We start from the raw sequence: 16,155 nt of genomic DNA, 5'->3' as shown, positions 1-16,155 counted from the left end.
TAAAGAGGGGAAAGGGCAGGAGAAAATGTAAAGACAACGTTAATTCATTTGTGGGACTACGTCCCAAAGCAACACTCGAACCATAAGAGAGGCCGTAGTTGGGGGCTACGCATTATTTTTGACCACCTGTGGCTCTTTGAATGTGCAGCAATTGCAGACGTATCCGCGAGCAGAGAGAGAGAGAGAGAGAGAGAGGAAAATCTACTAAAGCACTACGGCGGAAGACAGAGAGAAGAAGCAGGTTCCATAAACACACGCGGGCAGAAGGTAAGCGTCACGTGGTCAAACGCGATCACACTGTCCATTGAGAAAGAAAGAAAGAAAGAAAGAAAGAAAGAAAGAAAGAAAGAAAGAAAGAAAGAAAGAAAGAAAGAAAGAAAGAAAGAAAGAAAGAAAGAAAGAAAGAAAGAAAGAAAGAAAGAAAGAAAGAAAGAAAGAAAGAAAGAAAGAAAGAAAGAAAGAAAGAAACGCAACTAGAGAGCATTCATGGATAGCCTTTTGTGCCCACGAAGAACGACGCCTGTGTTTCAGGATCCTGTGTGTAGAAAAACGCCGATTGTCCTATCGCGCTATAGTGCCTAATACAATTACTGACTCCGCGCATCAAACTGACGACGATCACGCGTCGCATAACCACTAGGTAATAAAGAAAGGAGGATGTGAAAAGGAAAGAAACGAATGGGCGAGTCGACCCTGTCGTTCGGCGCGACGCCGTGCGGCGATCTACTAAAACCTAGTTATAAGGAAGTTGAAGGGGGGCCACAATTACTTCATTATAACTCTAAATGTGTTATATTCGTTGTTGCCTGCGCTGCACTATGTACCTCTATAAGGATTTCAAGGGGAATTTATTATTTCGTTATAAATCGTTTCGTTATAACGAGGTTTGAATGTATACTATTTCATCTACACACACCCGGGTTTCCCGAGCTTTTCTTCGTTTAGGACGCTCACCTCCTCACTTTCTTGCCGGCGAGGCAGGCACGTTAGCTAAGGCAATACAGGTCCATGGTGCGCACAGCACGCATTTCCTGCAGTACTCGGTCAGTGACCCGCCGATCTGCTGCGAATTTTCAATATTATCCATCCGTAAGTGCATGCAAAGGTCATTTGCTCTCAGTATTCTTTCGGTTTTCTGACTGAGGCGCATCATGGAAATTGATCTGGTGTCTTCGACTGCAGTGTGTCTCGCACGAAGTGTATACCTAAAGCGTTTAAGGCGAATAACATCTCGAACTATTTCTTTTTTACAAAGAAAGAAAAAAAGAAGAAGAAAGAAAGGAAAGAAAACAGCACCCTCGGTTTAAATTGTTTGCGGAGATAAAACCAGACGCTGTATATCACGGGAGCAGGGGCAGCGAAGTAGACGTCTCAAGGAAGTCGCGGACAGACCGCGTCACAGATGGCTCCACAGTGTCGAAGCACATATCCTGCGCAGGCACCCTTCACGACGCCTCCTCGCCGTAACACTCCTACCTCCACGTTTGGCGCTACTACTGCACATACCGCGACTACTTTCATTCATAGACAGCTTCACGCGCATTTCGTGCCGTCGTGTCAGCCTACGAAAGCGCCATTTTGAGTTGCAAATATCCTCTGCCCTTCTCGTTTTGTTCACTTGAATCATCCCCCCAGCCCCCCAACTTCTCTCGACGCCATTAAAACTGTCGTGCTTTTTTTTTTGTTGTTGTTGTTAATATGTGAACTAAGGAGGCTCCCTGCACCGTCCTTGTCCCTTCTTCCGTCCGGAAATCAAATTCAGCTGTGCGTCTCGGTTACGCAAGTTTACTACACGTCAGCGCCGCGCGTGGCTTCTATACACCGTCTCGCTAATTCCGTGCAGCGCAGCCAATGCTAAGTCTCTTGTCAGCAGCCAGTCAGTAACGAGAGCCGGCTGCGTGTTCCAGGGAAGGGACGATGGCTTAGCGTAAGGGAAATTCGGGCTAGTTGGTGCAGTTACATCTTTAGTGACACCGCGCGAACACATACACCGACAAGAACGAAAGAAGACACGGGACAGGCGCTGGACCTGATTCAGCAAAATTCAGCGAAGTCACGCTGAACTTGGCTTCGCTTTTAAGAACCACGCCTGATATTCGCTGTACCTATTCGTGAAGTCCGGCTCGTGTGAGCATAAGCCCGTAGATTGCATGACGCTCGTTCTTGTTCTATCATGTCCACAAAGTTCACGTGACTTGATTGTGTATCTAAATTGTTTGGCTTTCGATAAAAATCCGAGGTTGTGAGTCTGGAACTACTCCAGTTACTCGTTTCGTTCTTGTCCGTGCCATTTTTCGCGCTGTGTTCCTTAAGAGGAAGATATAGATGGCTCGCCTATTGTACGCTACTGATCCATACGCGACGCATTCATTCAGTTCAACGTCGTATAGAGGGCGATCAAGAGCCGGGCAATGGACGAATACCTTCCTCGGGTTCTCTTTGTCAGTTGGCCTACGCGTCCTATGTCTTTCGCTCCACTGGACGGATTTGGTAAGACGGACTTTAAGCTCTTTGCTTGCTTCTTTGCCGAGAGCAGTCGACGGCTGCCTCACGGCCGGTTGCTTCAGCTGAGAGTGGCCACCTCGTCCTACCACAGCTCTTCTCCTTCGTGAACTCAGATGCATCCCCGAGAGATCGCCTCTGCCAGCGACGCGCTACCATGCACCGTGCTCTGGGAATGGATTAGTAAGATCGTGATGAGGGGGCTAGTTGGTTCATATTTAGAACTTAGGTTGAACAGCGCGAATAAAACAAGGACACGAAGAAGCAAATACCACAGACAAGCGATGACTGCCAACTGGAAGTTTTACTTCAAGTTCTCCAGCCATTTTATACCTTTTTAATAATAATATATGGGGTTTTACGTGCCAAAACCACTTTCTGATTATGAGGCACGCCGTAGTGGGGGACTCCGGAAATTTTGACCACCTGGGGTTCTTTAACGTGCACCTAAATCTAAGTACACGGATGTTTTCGCATTTCGCCCCCATCGAAATGCGGCCGCCGTTGCCGGGATTCGATCCCGCGACCTCGTGCTCAGCAGCCCAACACCATAGCCACTGAGCAACCACGGCGGGTTTTTATACCTTTTTCAGCATAGGCATGCGTACACCAGTCGCATGTACACCTGCAAAATTAGCTACATCGTAATCTTTCGTGCAAAGAAAGCTATTTATCATCTCCGACAAGGCAAGAGAGGGAGCGCTTACACATGTATCGCCTACCCTCTACCTTTCTCCCTCCTACCCTCTCTCTCTTTTAACCCCATCCCCTCCACCCTGCTGGCGCTGAGCCGTGCTCCCGGAGCATGGGTTGCAGAAAATAGCTCTAGCCTTTTCTCCTTCCCCTCGAGAACCACTTCTCTCTCTCATGTATTATGCCTCTATTATTTCCCTTTCCCTCTTACCTTTTCCTTTCACTTTTACCTTTTCCCTTCCCTAGGAATATTTTTTATTTGTTTTTTTTTTTCAAATATGGGAGTGCAGGGACACTTGTTACAATGTCCTGCTAAAGGACTCCCATAGTCATTCCTAAGGTTACTGCTGTGCTGAGGAACTCTGTCATTGAAACACTGACCCACTTGCCCTGCATAAGTTTTTTCCACAGCTTATCGGTATCTGATAGATAACGTTGCGCCTGCAGTCAGCGAAACGAGATTTATGATTGGTGGGGCACAGGGCCCTTTCGAGTGTTTTCGTACGATTGCATATCGAGCAAAGCTTGCACGGGGCACTGAAAAGCAAATTAACATTATGTCTATCGGAAACTTTATTTAGATTGTGTGACAACTTGTGCAAGTATAGCACCACGGGCGCTGGTCTCTCGTCTTCATTCTTTTCGTTGCGCGCTGGTTCCGAACTTAATCTTTTTTTTCTTTCCCCAAGATTGTTTCGCATAATGAAGGGACGACAGAACGTGGAAAATCTGAGTTCTGTAATCGTGCTGTCTGATTTAAAGAACTTCGCTCGCACTCATACTCGCACGACTTAGCTGGTGCCGCCTTAATGCAAGTGGTTGCTACGCCCCTCTTAATCAATTTAGAGCGTGTCCTGTCATAGCGCAACAATATTTTCTCAGATGCGGGATGATATGCCCAGCATACATGCTCATCCAAAGAAAAGCAGAGATTAATATCGAGAAACTGAATGCGGTTGTTAATTGGCAATACGTACTTGAACTTAAGTCCTCCCGATGAGTTGACGAACATGTCCGAAATTTCTTCGAACGCGTCATGCAAATGCAGACGCATAGCTTTCTTCATAACAATAAAGTAATCGTCAACGTACCTAAACACTCGCGTTACAGGCGTGTCCGCCAGCCTAGCAGAAATTACATTGTCGACCGAGGATAAAAAAATGCCGAACAAAATGGGGGCTATGGCTGATCCTATACAGATGGCGGTACGTTGGATGTAGAACTGACCATCATAACTGATGGCTGTTGAATGGAGATAAAAATCCGGAAGCGCTAAGAAATTGTCGCTGTTAACACCGACAGAATTCTGAAAATTCAGTTCTCCCAAATCTTCTATCCTTTGACGCAAAGCACACATCAAACCATCAACGCGGCGCAGAATAATATAAGTCTCTTGGTCTTCATTTATCGCCAAGATAACTTCTCCGTAGCTTCTTACCAGATAAGGGTCATTTATCTGCAACTTATTCAGATGGCCTTGTAGAACGATCACGTTTCAGAAACTTCGAGATTATGCGACCCAGGCGCGCAAAAACACAGTGTGCGTAAAGGCACCAGTCATCTCGGTTCTCGCACTCTCCACAGATCGCCTCCGAGATACGTCCCTGGGCTGCGTATGCGCTCAGACGCGCGGACAGCATACATAGCCACGGTCGCGCCAGAGAAGGAGACGCTCTCATCTTGTTCACTTTCTTACCTCAGTGTGCATCTTATGGCTGGTGAGTTCCAATTATTGATTGATTTGTTATTGAATGTTGGGTTTGACGTCCCAAGGCAACGCAGCATCTCTGACAGCCGCTGTATAGTTACAGAGGGTTTCATGACCACCTGGGATTCTTTGTCCAGCGCATAAAGCTTCGTACGCTAGAATTGTTACGTTAGATCTCCATTCAATGCGGACTCTGAAGCTGGAGGTTGAACCTGTGACTTCATGCTCAGCTGCAGAACGCCATTGCCACCGCTGTCAAGACCTGCTCTTGCAAAACCTTTCCTAAATAATTGCCGTCCGATATACTCATCCTCAACGTGGAATTCGCCTCGCTACGGCGTCGATCACTGTCATGAGTAGCAAGCGCTCGAACGCAGGCCAATCGAGGAACTCTCTTACTAAGAGAAATTATTTGAATTCGGTTCCAAAGCCCTCGAATGCACCTCCGATTCGGCATCAACAAAAAAGTTTTCGTGCCATAACTTTCTCCGTATAGTAACGGACTCCTGTCGATCGCGATGCTGGACATGTGATTAGCGAATACGGTCAGCCAACGGCAAAGAGCGCTTGCGAACGAAAGCGAATTCGGCTCCAGGTCTTTACTCGGGTGATCACGCGCTTTAAGCATGCAGCCTGCCCACTTCACTGTAAGATAATTTACACCCTAAAAAGTGAAAAAGGGTGTAAATGTGTCCATAACTCACACCTTTAGAGTGTCCATTATATAGATAACACCTTGAGGGTGTGAGTTATAGACACATTTACACCCTTTGTTCACTTTTAAGGGTTTAAATTATTTTACAGCGTTCGCCGCCTTTGTCACGTTCGTCATTTCGTCGACGGCTAGAAGTCGAGCCTATATTGCGACTGGTGCCATGGCGTGCGGTATACCGTGAGTCGGCGCATAAAGGTGTCGGCTCACCCAAGCGAAACGCGCGTATACGCCGACTTTGCGTGAGCCCCAATTCACGAAGCTGTTTGAGGTAGACAAAGCGCGGCCGCGGTTTTGCAGAATGGCTGCCCAAATCCCAATCGCGTGTCGTTCCGGTGCGTTTTCTATGTAGTATGCGCCCGGGCTGTGCGGAGATGCACGCCATACTCTCGTTCTGGGCTGTGTGTCCATAACTATACGAGGTCGCGACGCTTTGGCCGCACGCAAAACTATTCTCCGCGCTTTGTGATGTACGTTAAATGCGTGCACTAGACATGCAGTATGCAGAGCACCTGCTGTATACTCAGCTGACCCCAGCGGACGCCAAAGCTCGCAGAATGAGGCCTTCCTCTAGCTCTATGTCTGCAAGTGTTCGATCCCGTACTACGCGTGTCAGAGAGAGAGAGAGAGAGAGAGAGAGAAATTAATGCAGAGAAAGGCAGGGAGGTTAACCAGAGGTAGTTCCGGTTGGCTACCCTGCGCAGGGGGAAGGGTTAAGGGGATAAAAAGAGAAACAGCTTGAACGAGTGGGTAGCGAACCCGAACTCAGCCAATGGGACGGGCTTTTATTGTTGAGTTTAACAGTGCGTAGAGACAGAGTTTGTTATTAGGAAAGCAACCACTCAGTGCTCGCGCATAACGAATTTAATAATTCACTATGGGGTTTTACGTGCCAAAACCACTTTCCGATTATGAGGCACGCCGTAGTGGAGGACTCCGGAAATTTCGACCGCCTGGGGTTCTTTAACGTGCAGCTAAATCTAAGTACACGGGTGTTTTCGCACTTCGCCCCCATCGAAATGCGGCCGCCGTGGCCGGGATGCGATCCCGCGACCTCGTGCTCAGCAGCCCAACGCATAGCGAATTGAACAGCAGGTAGTGAGGCAATCACACCCAAAAAACACACACGCACACGCGCGCACACGCGCACACACACACACACACGCACACACACACACACACACACACACACACACACACACACACACACACACACACACACACACACACACACACACACACACACACACACACACACACACACACACACACACACACACACACACACACACACACACACACACACACACACACACACACACACACACACACACACACACACACACACACACACACACACACACACACACACACACACACACACACACACACACACACACACACACACACACACACACACACACACACACACACACACACACACACACACACACACACACACACACACACACACACACACACACACACACACACACACACACACACACACACACACACACACACACACACACACACACACACACACACACACACACACACACACACACACACACACACACACACACACACACACACACACACACACACACACACACACACACACACACACACACACACACACACACACACACACACACACACACACACACACACACACACACACACACACACACACACACACACACACACACACACACACACACACACACACGCGCGCACGCACGCACGCACGCACGCACGCACAAACGAAAACGTCTGACATACGGCTGTTTATAGAAAGCCAGGCAGGTTAACTATACACGACTGTGGTCGAGACGCTTTCATAGTAGCCAAAATGCCAGTATAATGTCAACTATCTGCTTTCCTGGTTCTCTATTCTGCCTGCGGGGAAAGGGAACCGGTTCGGAAACGAGAGCAGCGTGAACATCGCGGAGCGCGCGCACAATGCAAGTTTACACAGCGCTCGCAAAGTCCCTCACGCGGGCCCGCAGAGATCGTGAAACGCCCCCGCCGCACAAAGGGAAGCCGACTTAACGCGCGGTGAGCATGCATGGGAAAAGCGAGCGCATTTAACGCGCGACTGTCTGTGCTGCAGGACGGCGGCGCGGCGTTAACGCGAAGACACCGACGCGGGCGAGTTTCCTTTCTGGGCGTTGAACTCTTGCGCGCGCGCCCGCTTACACAAACTCGAAAGAAACGCGCGGACAAAAGAGAAGCTCTTTATGCAGCCCGCTCAAAAATAGACGCCCCCCTTTATATACCACAAGCGGCAGCGTGTTATTGCACTCGACGCTCTCTATTCGCGGTTACGGGAGAGACGTCTGTAATGCTCGTCCGTCAAAGTGTGCTTTATTGCTCGCGATGCATGGCGCTGAGTTCTGGCGAGTGTATACGACTTCTCCTCCCGCAGTTACCTCATCAATGACCACTAACCGTCCACTTCCTGCGCATAAAATCAAGCACTCGTCTCTCAGGCTGTGCGTGTACATAAATATATATCACCTATGCAAAGCTTGCCTTGACCCCGTCATGCTTAGTATTGTTGTGCCATTACCACAAGCCCGGATTCCGAATCTGCAAGATGCGGAATCTATCCTGCGAGCGCCATAATTCTCCCTTCACAAGACAAGATGCTGCGCCGTCGTGCGGGAGAAGCCTCGGCGAGCAGCGTGTTTAGACGTGTCCGCGTGTGCCAGACGGCCCGGCGCCGCACCTCCCTTGCCTGGAGGTCACCGCGCGCGCGAACTTTGAACCGGGTGGCCAGCGCGGTCGCTGGTTGGACCCCTCGGACGACCGTCGTGTGCTGACTTTGTATTGGGCCGTTTGAGTGACAATGGGCCTCGGGGATTATAAAAGCAGCGACACGCCGCTCGAAAACAGGATCTGCCGACCCCACCGGGAGAGAGTGTCGCTCCCGACTGGGGTGAGATGTGTAACGCGTTTTCGCCGGACGTCGTCGTGCGAGAACAGTCGCGTTTGTTGTGAGCACTCGGCCCCAGTGCCGACCCGTTCATGTCCTGTATGATAACCTGTATATAATGTATAAAGTCCCTTTTGTTATTCTCATCGACGCCAGGCTCGGAGTCATCGCTACCAACGCTCTGTCACGAAACGGGTGACGAGCGCTACGGGACCACAAAGCCGTAATCGTGGTGCAGCGGTACAAGTTCGTAACACTGGTGGCACCGGTTGGGTGTCGTAACAGTATACAGCAGGCCCCCCGCACTAACCATTTTGTGCGCATGTGTCAGGCGTTCGTAAGTCAGAACTCGGAAGGTTCGGCAGTCTGCGTCTCATGTACACCGTGTTTCGCAAGACATACATGTTCTTTATGGTACGGAGTATGTATACACTTCATCGTATAAAATGGCTAAAAGTTGCGCTATGTCCATTCGAGCCATCACGAGGGAGCAGTTAAGGGTGCAGCGTGAAATGGTCGTGCAACGCCGGAGCGGCTAAATGTGAAACATTTGCGCCAGCAATGCGTTCCATGCGGTTGCAATTACAGAGTCTGCAAATGTGGGCCATTAGTTGATATTCTATATAGCCCGTAACCACTGGAACGATTCTCGGTCGTCATCTCAGTAACGCGGTCATCGCATACTGCGATACGGACGCGTCGACGCCGAGCGACGCGCGCGCCGGAAATACGTCGGAAATACGGTTCTCATGTAGTTATCGCTTGACCGTCGCGTTACAAACGGTGCCGCGCACCCGGCGCGAAAAGACGCACAGCACTGCGTGTCGTTCACCTGTTCACACGGGAGCCAAGGGAGGGGGACGTGAATGGGTGGGGGTAGGTGGAAGGGGGGTGGAAGGGGGGTCGCATCTTGGGGGACGGAGGAGGCGTGCGGAGCACGTGCCTTCTGGTTGCGCGGCGTCTTCTGCTCTCTTGGGGCGTGCGCAAGCGCTCGGGTCGCGCAAGGCGCCTCGCCTTTTGAAATAGCAGACGTGAGCGGCGGCGGCGTCGGCAGCAGACGACGGAACCGGAAACCAGCGGGCCGTCCCGCGACGACGTCCGCCCGCCCGCCCCCCACCCCACCGGTCTCCCACCTATACCCCTCGCGGTTGGCAACGCGAGCGCAAGAGGAGCCGCGATCCCGTTTTTGTTTCTCGTTTTCGGCGGCATCCTCTCGGAGGGACCTCCTCCTCTGAACAACGTCGCGCGCGTGTGTCTGCTTGCCGCTGTGTCACCGAATGTGAATGTGCGAGCGGCGATGAAGAAGGAAGGGTTCGGCCCTCGGCTACCGTAGCCTGGTCCTTCACCTCCCACGAGCAACTCTCCTTCTCCGGCAAGCTTTTACCGAAACGAACGAAGGAGCCGTGCAACGGGTATCCATACTCTCAGCGGCAGCGAGACCGCGACGTATATACTCACCGCCGTATCCGCCCCTGTGGTCACTTCTGGAAACTTCTGTCTCGCCAGCCAAGTGGTGCCGCCGTTCCAGAACTCCAGCAACTGAAGTACTTGGCCCTCGGCAACGCTTCTGGTCGATTCCAACGCGTCCCGGGACGGTGGGCTGTCGGCGCCGTTTCGACTCCCGCGAGAAGCGAATCCGCTGGAAGCAAGCTCGGCCGACTGAAGCTTCACGTGCCTTCCGATCTCGTTGCGTGATCCCGACCGCGCGCGGACCTCGGCGTGCGTGCGTGTGTGTTCGTGAGTGCCTCGTTCTCTCAGACAAGAGCGTCCTCGAGCGAAGACGTGAGGGAGAGAAACGAGAGAGTGAAAGAGAGCGTGCGTGTGTGTGTCGTGGCGCGCGCTCGTCGAACGCTCACGAGTGAAAGAAGGCGGCTAGTTTTCTTTTTCTTTCCCCCTTCGGTCGAGCCGCGGTAGCGGCGGCGCATCATCAATGGAATTCGGCGCCGATTGTGGTGGTGGTGGTGTTGTCGGTCGGGGACGTCGCTGGCCCCGATGACCTTCCGTGCGGCCCGCATGACGACGACGACTAGGATCATCCCGTCGTGGACGCGTTGACCTCGGCAACGTTTCTTGTTGTGCCGCCGCTGCGGCTCTGTTGGCATCGAGTGGAGCCGCCCGAAATGTCGCAGCAGACGACCACCCGGACGAAGAAAGGTACGGAGTAGTAGCTAGCTCGCTTTGCCTGTAGATCCGCTAGGTCGCTTGCACAGGTGTGTGCGCGCCAGCGTTGAAGCGTGGCGAGAGCTTGGGCCACGCCTTGACTGGCCGCGCGACTGGACCAGCGCACGCACGTGCTGATTCACTCGCGCTGGGGCTCTTTCGTGGCGTACGCCGTAGACACGCGGTCGCCACTGAAGCGCCTCACTTGCCCTGACCGCCGGAAGGCGAGAAATGCTGTTTCCAATTGTAGGTCCGTGGTTCAAGACAGCAGTTGATAATTTTCTTTTTACCTTTGCTTTCTTTTTGTGTATATTTAAAGGTGTCGGAGCGATTCTGGAGTTTGAGAGCGGAAAGTTTGAAGTGCCACGTGATCGCGGTGCTACGCGAAGGCCATTTCGACTTTGATTTTTGACCGCCGTGCAACATTATCTTAGCTTTTATGTTGATCGCGGCTGCCTAACGCGAAAGAGATAAACGCTTCGAAAATTAGCCGGTGGTAGCCGATGTGGTTTCCCGGTTTATTTCCCAATAGTCGTCCGTGTAGCGCAAGCTCCCAGTTAAGAGGAATGACAAAAAGGAATCTCACGGGCCGTACGCTGAGTAGGCAACTGCTGTGAACAAGCACCAACTCTTTCGGCTTTCAATCGTAGTTCAGTTCTTTTTTCTGATCTACACACACAGAATCAATACGTCATTGAAGAAAAGCAGGAGCGACTACTAATAGGGAATAAAAAAAAAACTCGCGCGTGCTGAAAGCATTTGCATAAAGAAAGAAAGGAAAAGAAACAAAGGAAAAGCGAGGCTCTTGTAGCACGCATCTCGATTTCGTTATTTTTCGGTGGTCATTTTTGCCGATTTCAACGCATTCGCCAATGCAGATGAAAATGTGCCATCGTTTCCAGTATATTGTCAGTGCCAGAGAATCTGGGCACATTGTGTCGAATTGGGAGTTGCAGTCGGCGCAGTATTTATCTTTTTGTCACATTTTCAGGCGGAAGTGAGCAATATAAGAATAACAGTGACGTTTTCTTGCGACAAACGCCGCTCATAAGGTTATCGAGCCGAAAACGCCTACGAAACTAAGTGAACGAATGAATGAGTGGAATAGTCTGTATGATACGTTGCGAATGTCAGAGCATTCAACAGCCTGTGAACGTCACCAAACAATAGTGCCGTTTAACTGTAATGAAATTACAGCAAATCTAGCGAAAGTTTTACTCGGACCATCTGACGCTCATGTAGCCTCCTGAGACCCCATGTTTATGGCAGTCGACGTCATCTGTTATCCTTATTTCAAGATTGAACCAGGAGCGATAATCTTTTTCAGATATCAGTGCTAACTTGAAGCCCGATGCATGTGTTGCCCCGAACCGATGATTTAACCGCCCTCTCGTTGCGGCATATTGTTAAGGAAATTGATGGCTACTTTGCGCGAGACCATTCTGTATATTATCACCAACCACGAAAAACGCCTGTGAAGTACGTACATCTCTGAAAGCGTTATACTTTCGCTCTACAAATGGCTTGAAATGGCGGTGTTCAGAGCCACGATGAAGAATTAACGCAGTTAAATGCCATGTAGAATAAATTTATCCTTGTGTTTACATGAAAACAGAGGAAGCATTTACCTGATGAAACTTTAGATATGGTCACTTGTCCGCGTGCATGGTTGTGCTTCCTGCCCTGTCATTTGCTACGGCGATGGCTTTTTCTAGTTGGTGAGAGTGCGTTTGACCGTGACTAACCATAAAAGATACTGCGTCGCCAGGCCTTTCTAAATGCTCTTAGAAGAATAGATAATACATATAAAAGTGCTTTGACAACGTTCACCATTACCATTTCAATGGTGTCGCGTTTTTTTTTTTTCATTAAGTATTCAGCCGCATGATTTCTCGCCCACATGAAGAATTCACTACGATGTGTGGTTTAACATCCGAAATGCCCATTCCAGGCTTACATGTACATTCACAAGAAACGTCGGAATCAATATGGCTGCGGGACAACGATCTCCGCTGCTTGCGGCTTTCTTTAATGCGCAGCGAAATGTTACCGTTTAGGCTGGCATCTTTTTTTCCCCCCATTCCTGTACGCAAAAAGGAGTGTAACCCAGGTCCGTGGCTGAGGGCGAACCTGCGACCTTGTGCTCACGTCATCAAAATAACATGCCTGTTCAGTGGACTCGACCGGTGTCGTATGAAAATTTCCTCCTTTTGTTTGAGACGCCCCTTTTAGTTTAATTATAAACGTATACATCAGAGTTTGCGGAGAACGGAACACATATATTAAGGAGAGAAAGGGTGAATGTCGAAGCCTTCAATGAACATTGAAAGTTAACTTTGTGGTGCAGAACATAGAACGCAACGAAATAAGGAAGCATACGATAATGCTCATAGTCTATGTAATATGAAACAATAAAGAGAGAGAGAGAGAAATATAGGAAGGCAGGAATGTTAACTAGCCGTCAATAAAGCTGCAACAATAAAGCAATAGCTACACGAAAGGTAAAGCAACGAGCACTCCATTAAATATACGAAAAAGCAAATGTTCCACCTTAATACCGCACCGAATTAGTACCAAATCCCCAACAATGAGACAGTTAACGGTGTACATGGGACGTATTCTGAAACGTTCGCCGCGGCGAACTTTTCGCACTGGCCACGCCTCCGCCGTAGCGGCGCGCTCTGAATGGCTGCTTTGACAAAACCGGAAATTCAGGTGGCGCAAGTGCATTTCCGGTTTTGTCAAAGCAGCCATTCAGCGCGCGCCGCTACGGCGGAGGCGTGGCCAGTGCGAAAAGTTCGCCGCGGCGAACGTTTCAGAATACGTCCCCATATCACACACGGTGCACCACATTCTGAACTTAGAAACACTTCGACGGTTTCATAGATACTATATCGACGTCGCTAGCATATATACAGTAGGGGCAGAAAGCGGCATAGAGCGTAGCATTAATTTCGGCTTTTCGCTGCAGCGTCAAATCTCACACGTGCTCGAAACTGAGAATGTGGAACGTAGACTAGAACTTGATTCTCGAAACTGTTTGAGCGCAAAGGGCAGAAGGCCCGAATTTCGAGACGAGCTGCGTACGCGTCCATCCGTTTCGTGTTTGGAGATGGCCAGCGTGTCCTCTGAAGTGCCCCTCCGCTCCGTGCTATCAGATGCGGCGAGCGACTTTTGGACGGACGCCCCCGCTTGTCCACAACAGCAAGGTTAATCTCAGCGGTCAGCGATGATAAGCGTGGGACCTCGGCGCTGGCGAAGAGGCTTGTCGATCTGTTGATGCCCGCCTGCAGCTGTGGATAAAGATATTTATTTCTGCTCAAGCTGATTATGGGGATCTCCCAGCTGTCTCTCCGTAAGCCGTACACGCGTTTTTTTTTCTTGTTCTTGTTCATTGCAAACTGGGCGTTTCATAACTTGCCTTAGCTTAATAACTTTTTTTATTAGCTGTATGCAAGGAGATCTTTGTGCCTATTAGACGGCTTGCCTACTGCTACCCTTGTCTTAATTGGTAGGTTAGGTAAAAAACGAAGGGTCAAACAAAGAATAGAGAAAATACTGTAGTGGCAGTAGTTCTAAATTCAGCTCACACTCAACAAAAAACAATTGTTTCCAGTTTGCAAGCGTTCCAGTGTTCATGTTGACGTAAACGCGACGACTCTCGTTGGTTTGATATAGGTGTTGCATCTGATAATCAGGGCCTGTATTCACAAAGAGCTATTGCGCTAGAAACGTTCGTAAAAAATTACAACCAATCCTAATGCTGGATACATTATTATCTAAGATGACGGGCCAATGGCAACTAAAGCTTACGAACAAACAATCTTTGTGAATCAAGTCACAGAGCTACCTGTCACAAAGCAAAACCGATATAGTGCAAGGGGAATTCCTTTCGCTCTATTCTCTTCCTTTCTTATCGTCCAGCACCGGCTCCTTAAATAAATGATGCATGATATTCAATCGCATCTCAACAGACATTATAGCACAGGCAACGAAAACCCAATACAAACACAACAGTATCGTTATAATGATATTTGTGATGGGGTTGATACCGGTGATGACGTGGGCCTAGCGCGGCTTGGACAATACTGCCGAAGCTCGAACAGGAAACGAATTTGAATGCGCGAGTAATGGTCACGTTATTGAATTTATTTCGCGACAATTTTGCGGGAGACTAGGAGTAAAAAATGTTTAAGCTGCTTGAGAGGACCTGGCTACCCTACACGCACCTTAAGCTCCCCCCGCACACGTAAAACCCTGCGCGCACATCAAACCCCCGAATTTGTTAAGGGTTCGTGGGCCAGACGTGTGCGGCAGCCAATAAAAATGAGCAACGTACCACTGGCTAGGGTTGCCAACCGGTGTCAAACTTCTGTTACGAGAATGCCCATAAAGACTACAGAGAATTTGGTCCCGCTGTTCTGATGGATGCGAAGCTCCTTCCGTAAAATGTAGATAGCAGAATATTCGAGCTGCGCATACACATTACATTATGGGGTTTTACGTGCCAAAACCACTTTCTGATTATGAGGCACGCCGTAGTGGAGGACTCCGGAAATTTCGACCAGGCACGTGTCCGGCAGCCAATAAAAAATGAGCAACGTACCACTGGCTAGGGTTGGCGACCGGTGTCAAACTTCTGTTACGAGAATGCGCATAAAGACTACAGAGAATTTGGTCCCGCTGTTCTGATGGATGCGAAGTTCCTTCCGTAAAAATGCAAATAGCAGCATACTCGAGCTGCGCATACACATTACATTATGGGGTTTTACGTGCCCAAACCACTTTCTGATTATGAGGCACGCCGTAGTGGAGGAGTCCGGAAATTTCGACCACCTGGGGTTCCTTAACGTGCACCTATATCTAAGCGCACGGGTGTTTTCGCATTTCGCTCCCATCGAAATGCGGTCGCCGTGGCCGGGATTCGATCCCGCGACCTCGTGCCCAGCAGCCCAACACCATAGCCACTGAGCAAGCTCGAGCTGCGCACAGAATGTACCGTGGAAAAATGGTGATTAATTTACGTTTCGAAATCCGGCATGACACTTATCATTCTTTAGCACCGTCCGACGTGAACAGCGAACACAACATAGAAGTAGGCCGGGGGCCCGTATTTCGTACGCATTCAGTTTCACTTTTGTGACACGTGGGTTACTGTGGAGAGATTAAGGTAAATAAGTGATCATCGGCTGCTCCATTTATCTGTGTGTCTTTTTTTTTCACCGAAAGATAAAGAAACACAAAACCGACAAGGACACATATTGAGTGGACTCTCCGTTGCGTTTCTTTTTTATCTTTATTAGTTTTGATTGTAATTTCTTAACTTATTTACTGCGGTATTATCGTTTGCGTTTCATTTTTCGTTCTTTTCTTATCGTGTGTCACGCTGATCGGCCTATCTGAGCGATATCAGCGGCACGTCGGAGTGAGTGAATAACG

General features: G+C 49.5%; 1 protein-coding gene across 8 annotated transcripts in view; it reads left to right on the top strand.

Moving 5' to 3' along the window:
- The window catches only part of lin-28 (protein lin-28 homolog), a 227,686-nt gene that overhangs the window by 77,911 nt on the left and 133,620 nt on the right, over positions 1–16,155 (top strand). For 3 of the 8 annotated variants that reach the window (XM_065449334.2, XM_065449333.2, XM_065449332.2), the window contains exon 3: positions 4,780–4,913. The exons of 4 other annotated variants lie outside the window; for them this stretch is intronic. In XM_065449334.2, the coding sequence (XP_065305406.1) occupies positions 4,780–4,913 (134 nt within the window). Of the gene's footprint in view, positions 1–4,779; positions 4,914–9,838; positions 10,711–16,155 lie in introns of those variants that run through there. One more of the 8 variants, XM_065449336.1, reaches the window with a different exon arrangement.

This window comes from Dermacentor albipictus, chromosome 5 (genome assembly GCF_038994185.2).
Source record: "Dermacentor albipictus isolate Rhodes 1998 colony chromosome 5, USDA_Dalb.pri_finalv2, whole genome shotgun sequence".
In the NCBI taxonomy this organism is placed as follows: Eukaryota; Metazoa; Arthropoda; class Arachnida; order Ixodida; family Ixodidae; genus Dermacentor; species Dermacentor albipictus.
This window is presented reverse-complemented; position numbering and strand designations above follow the sequence as displayed.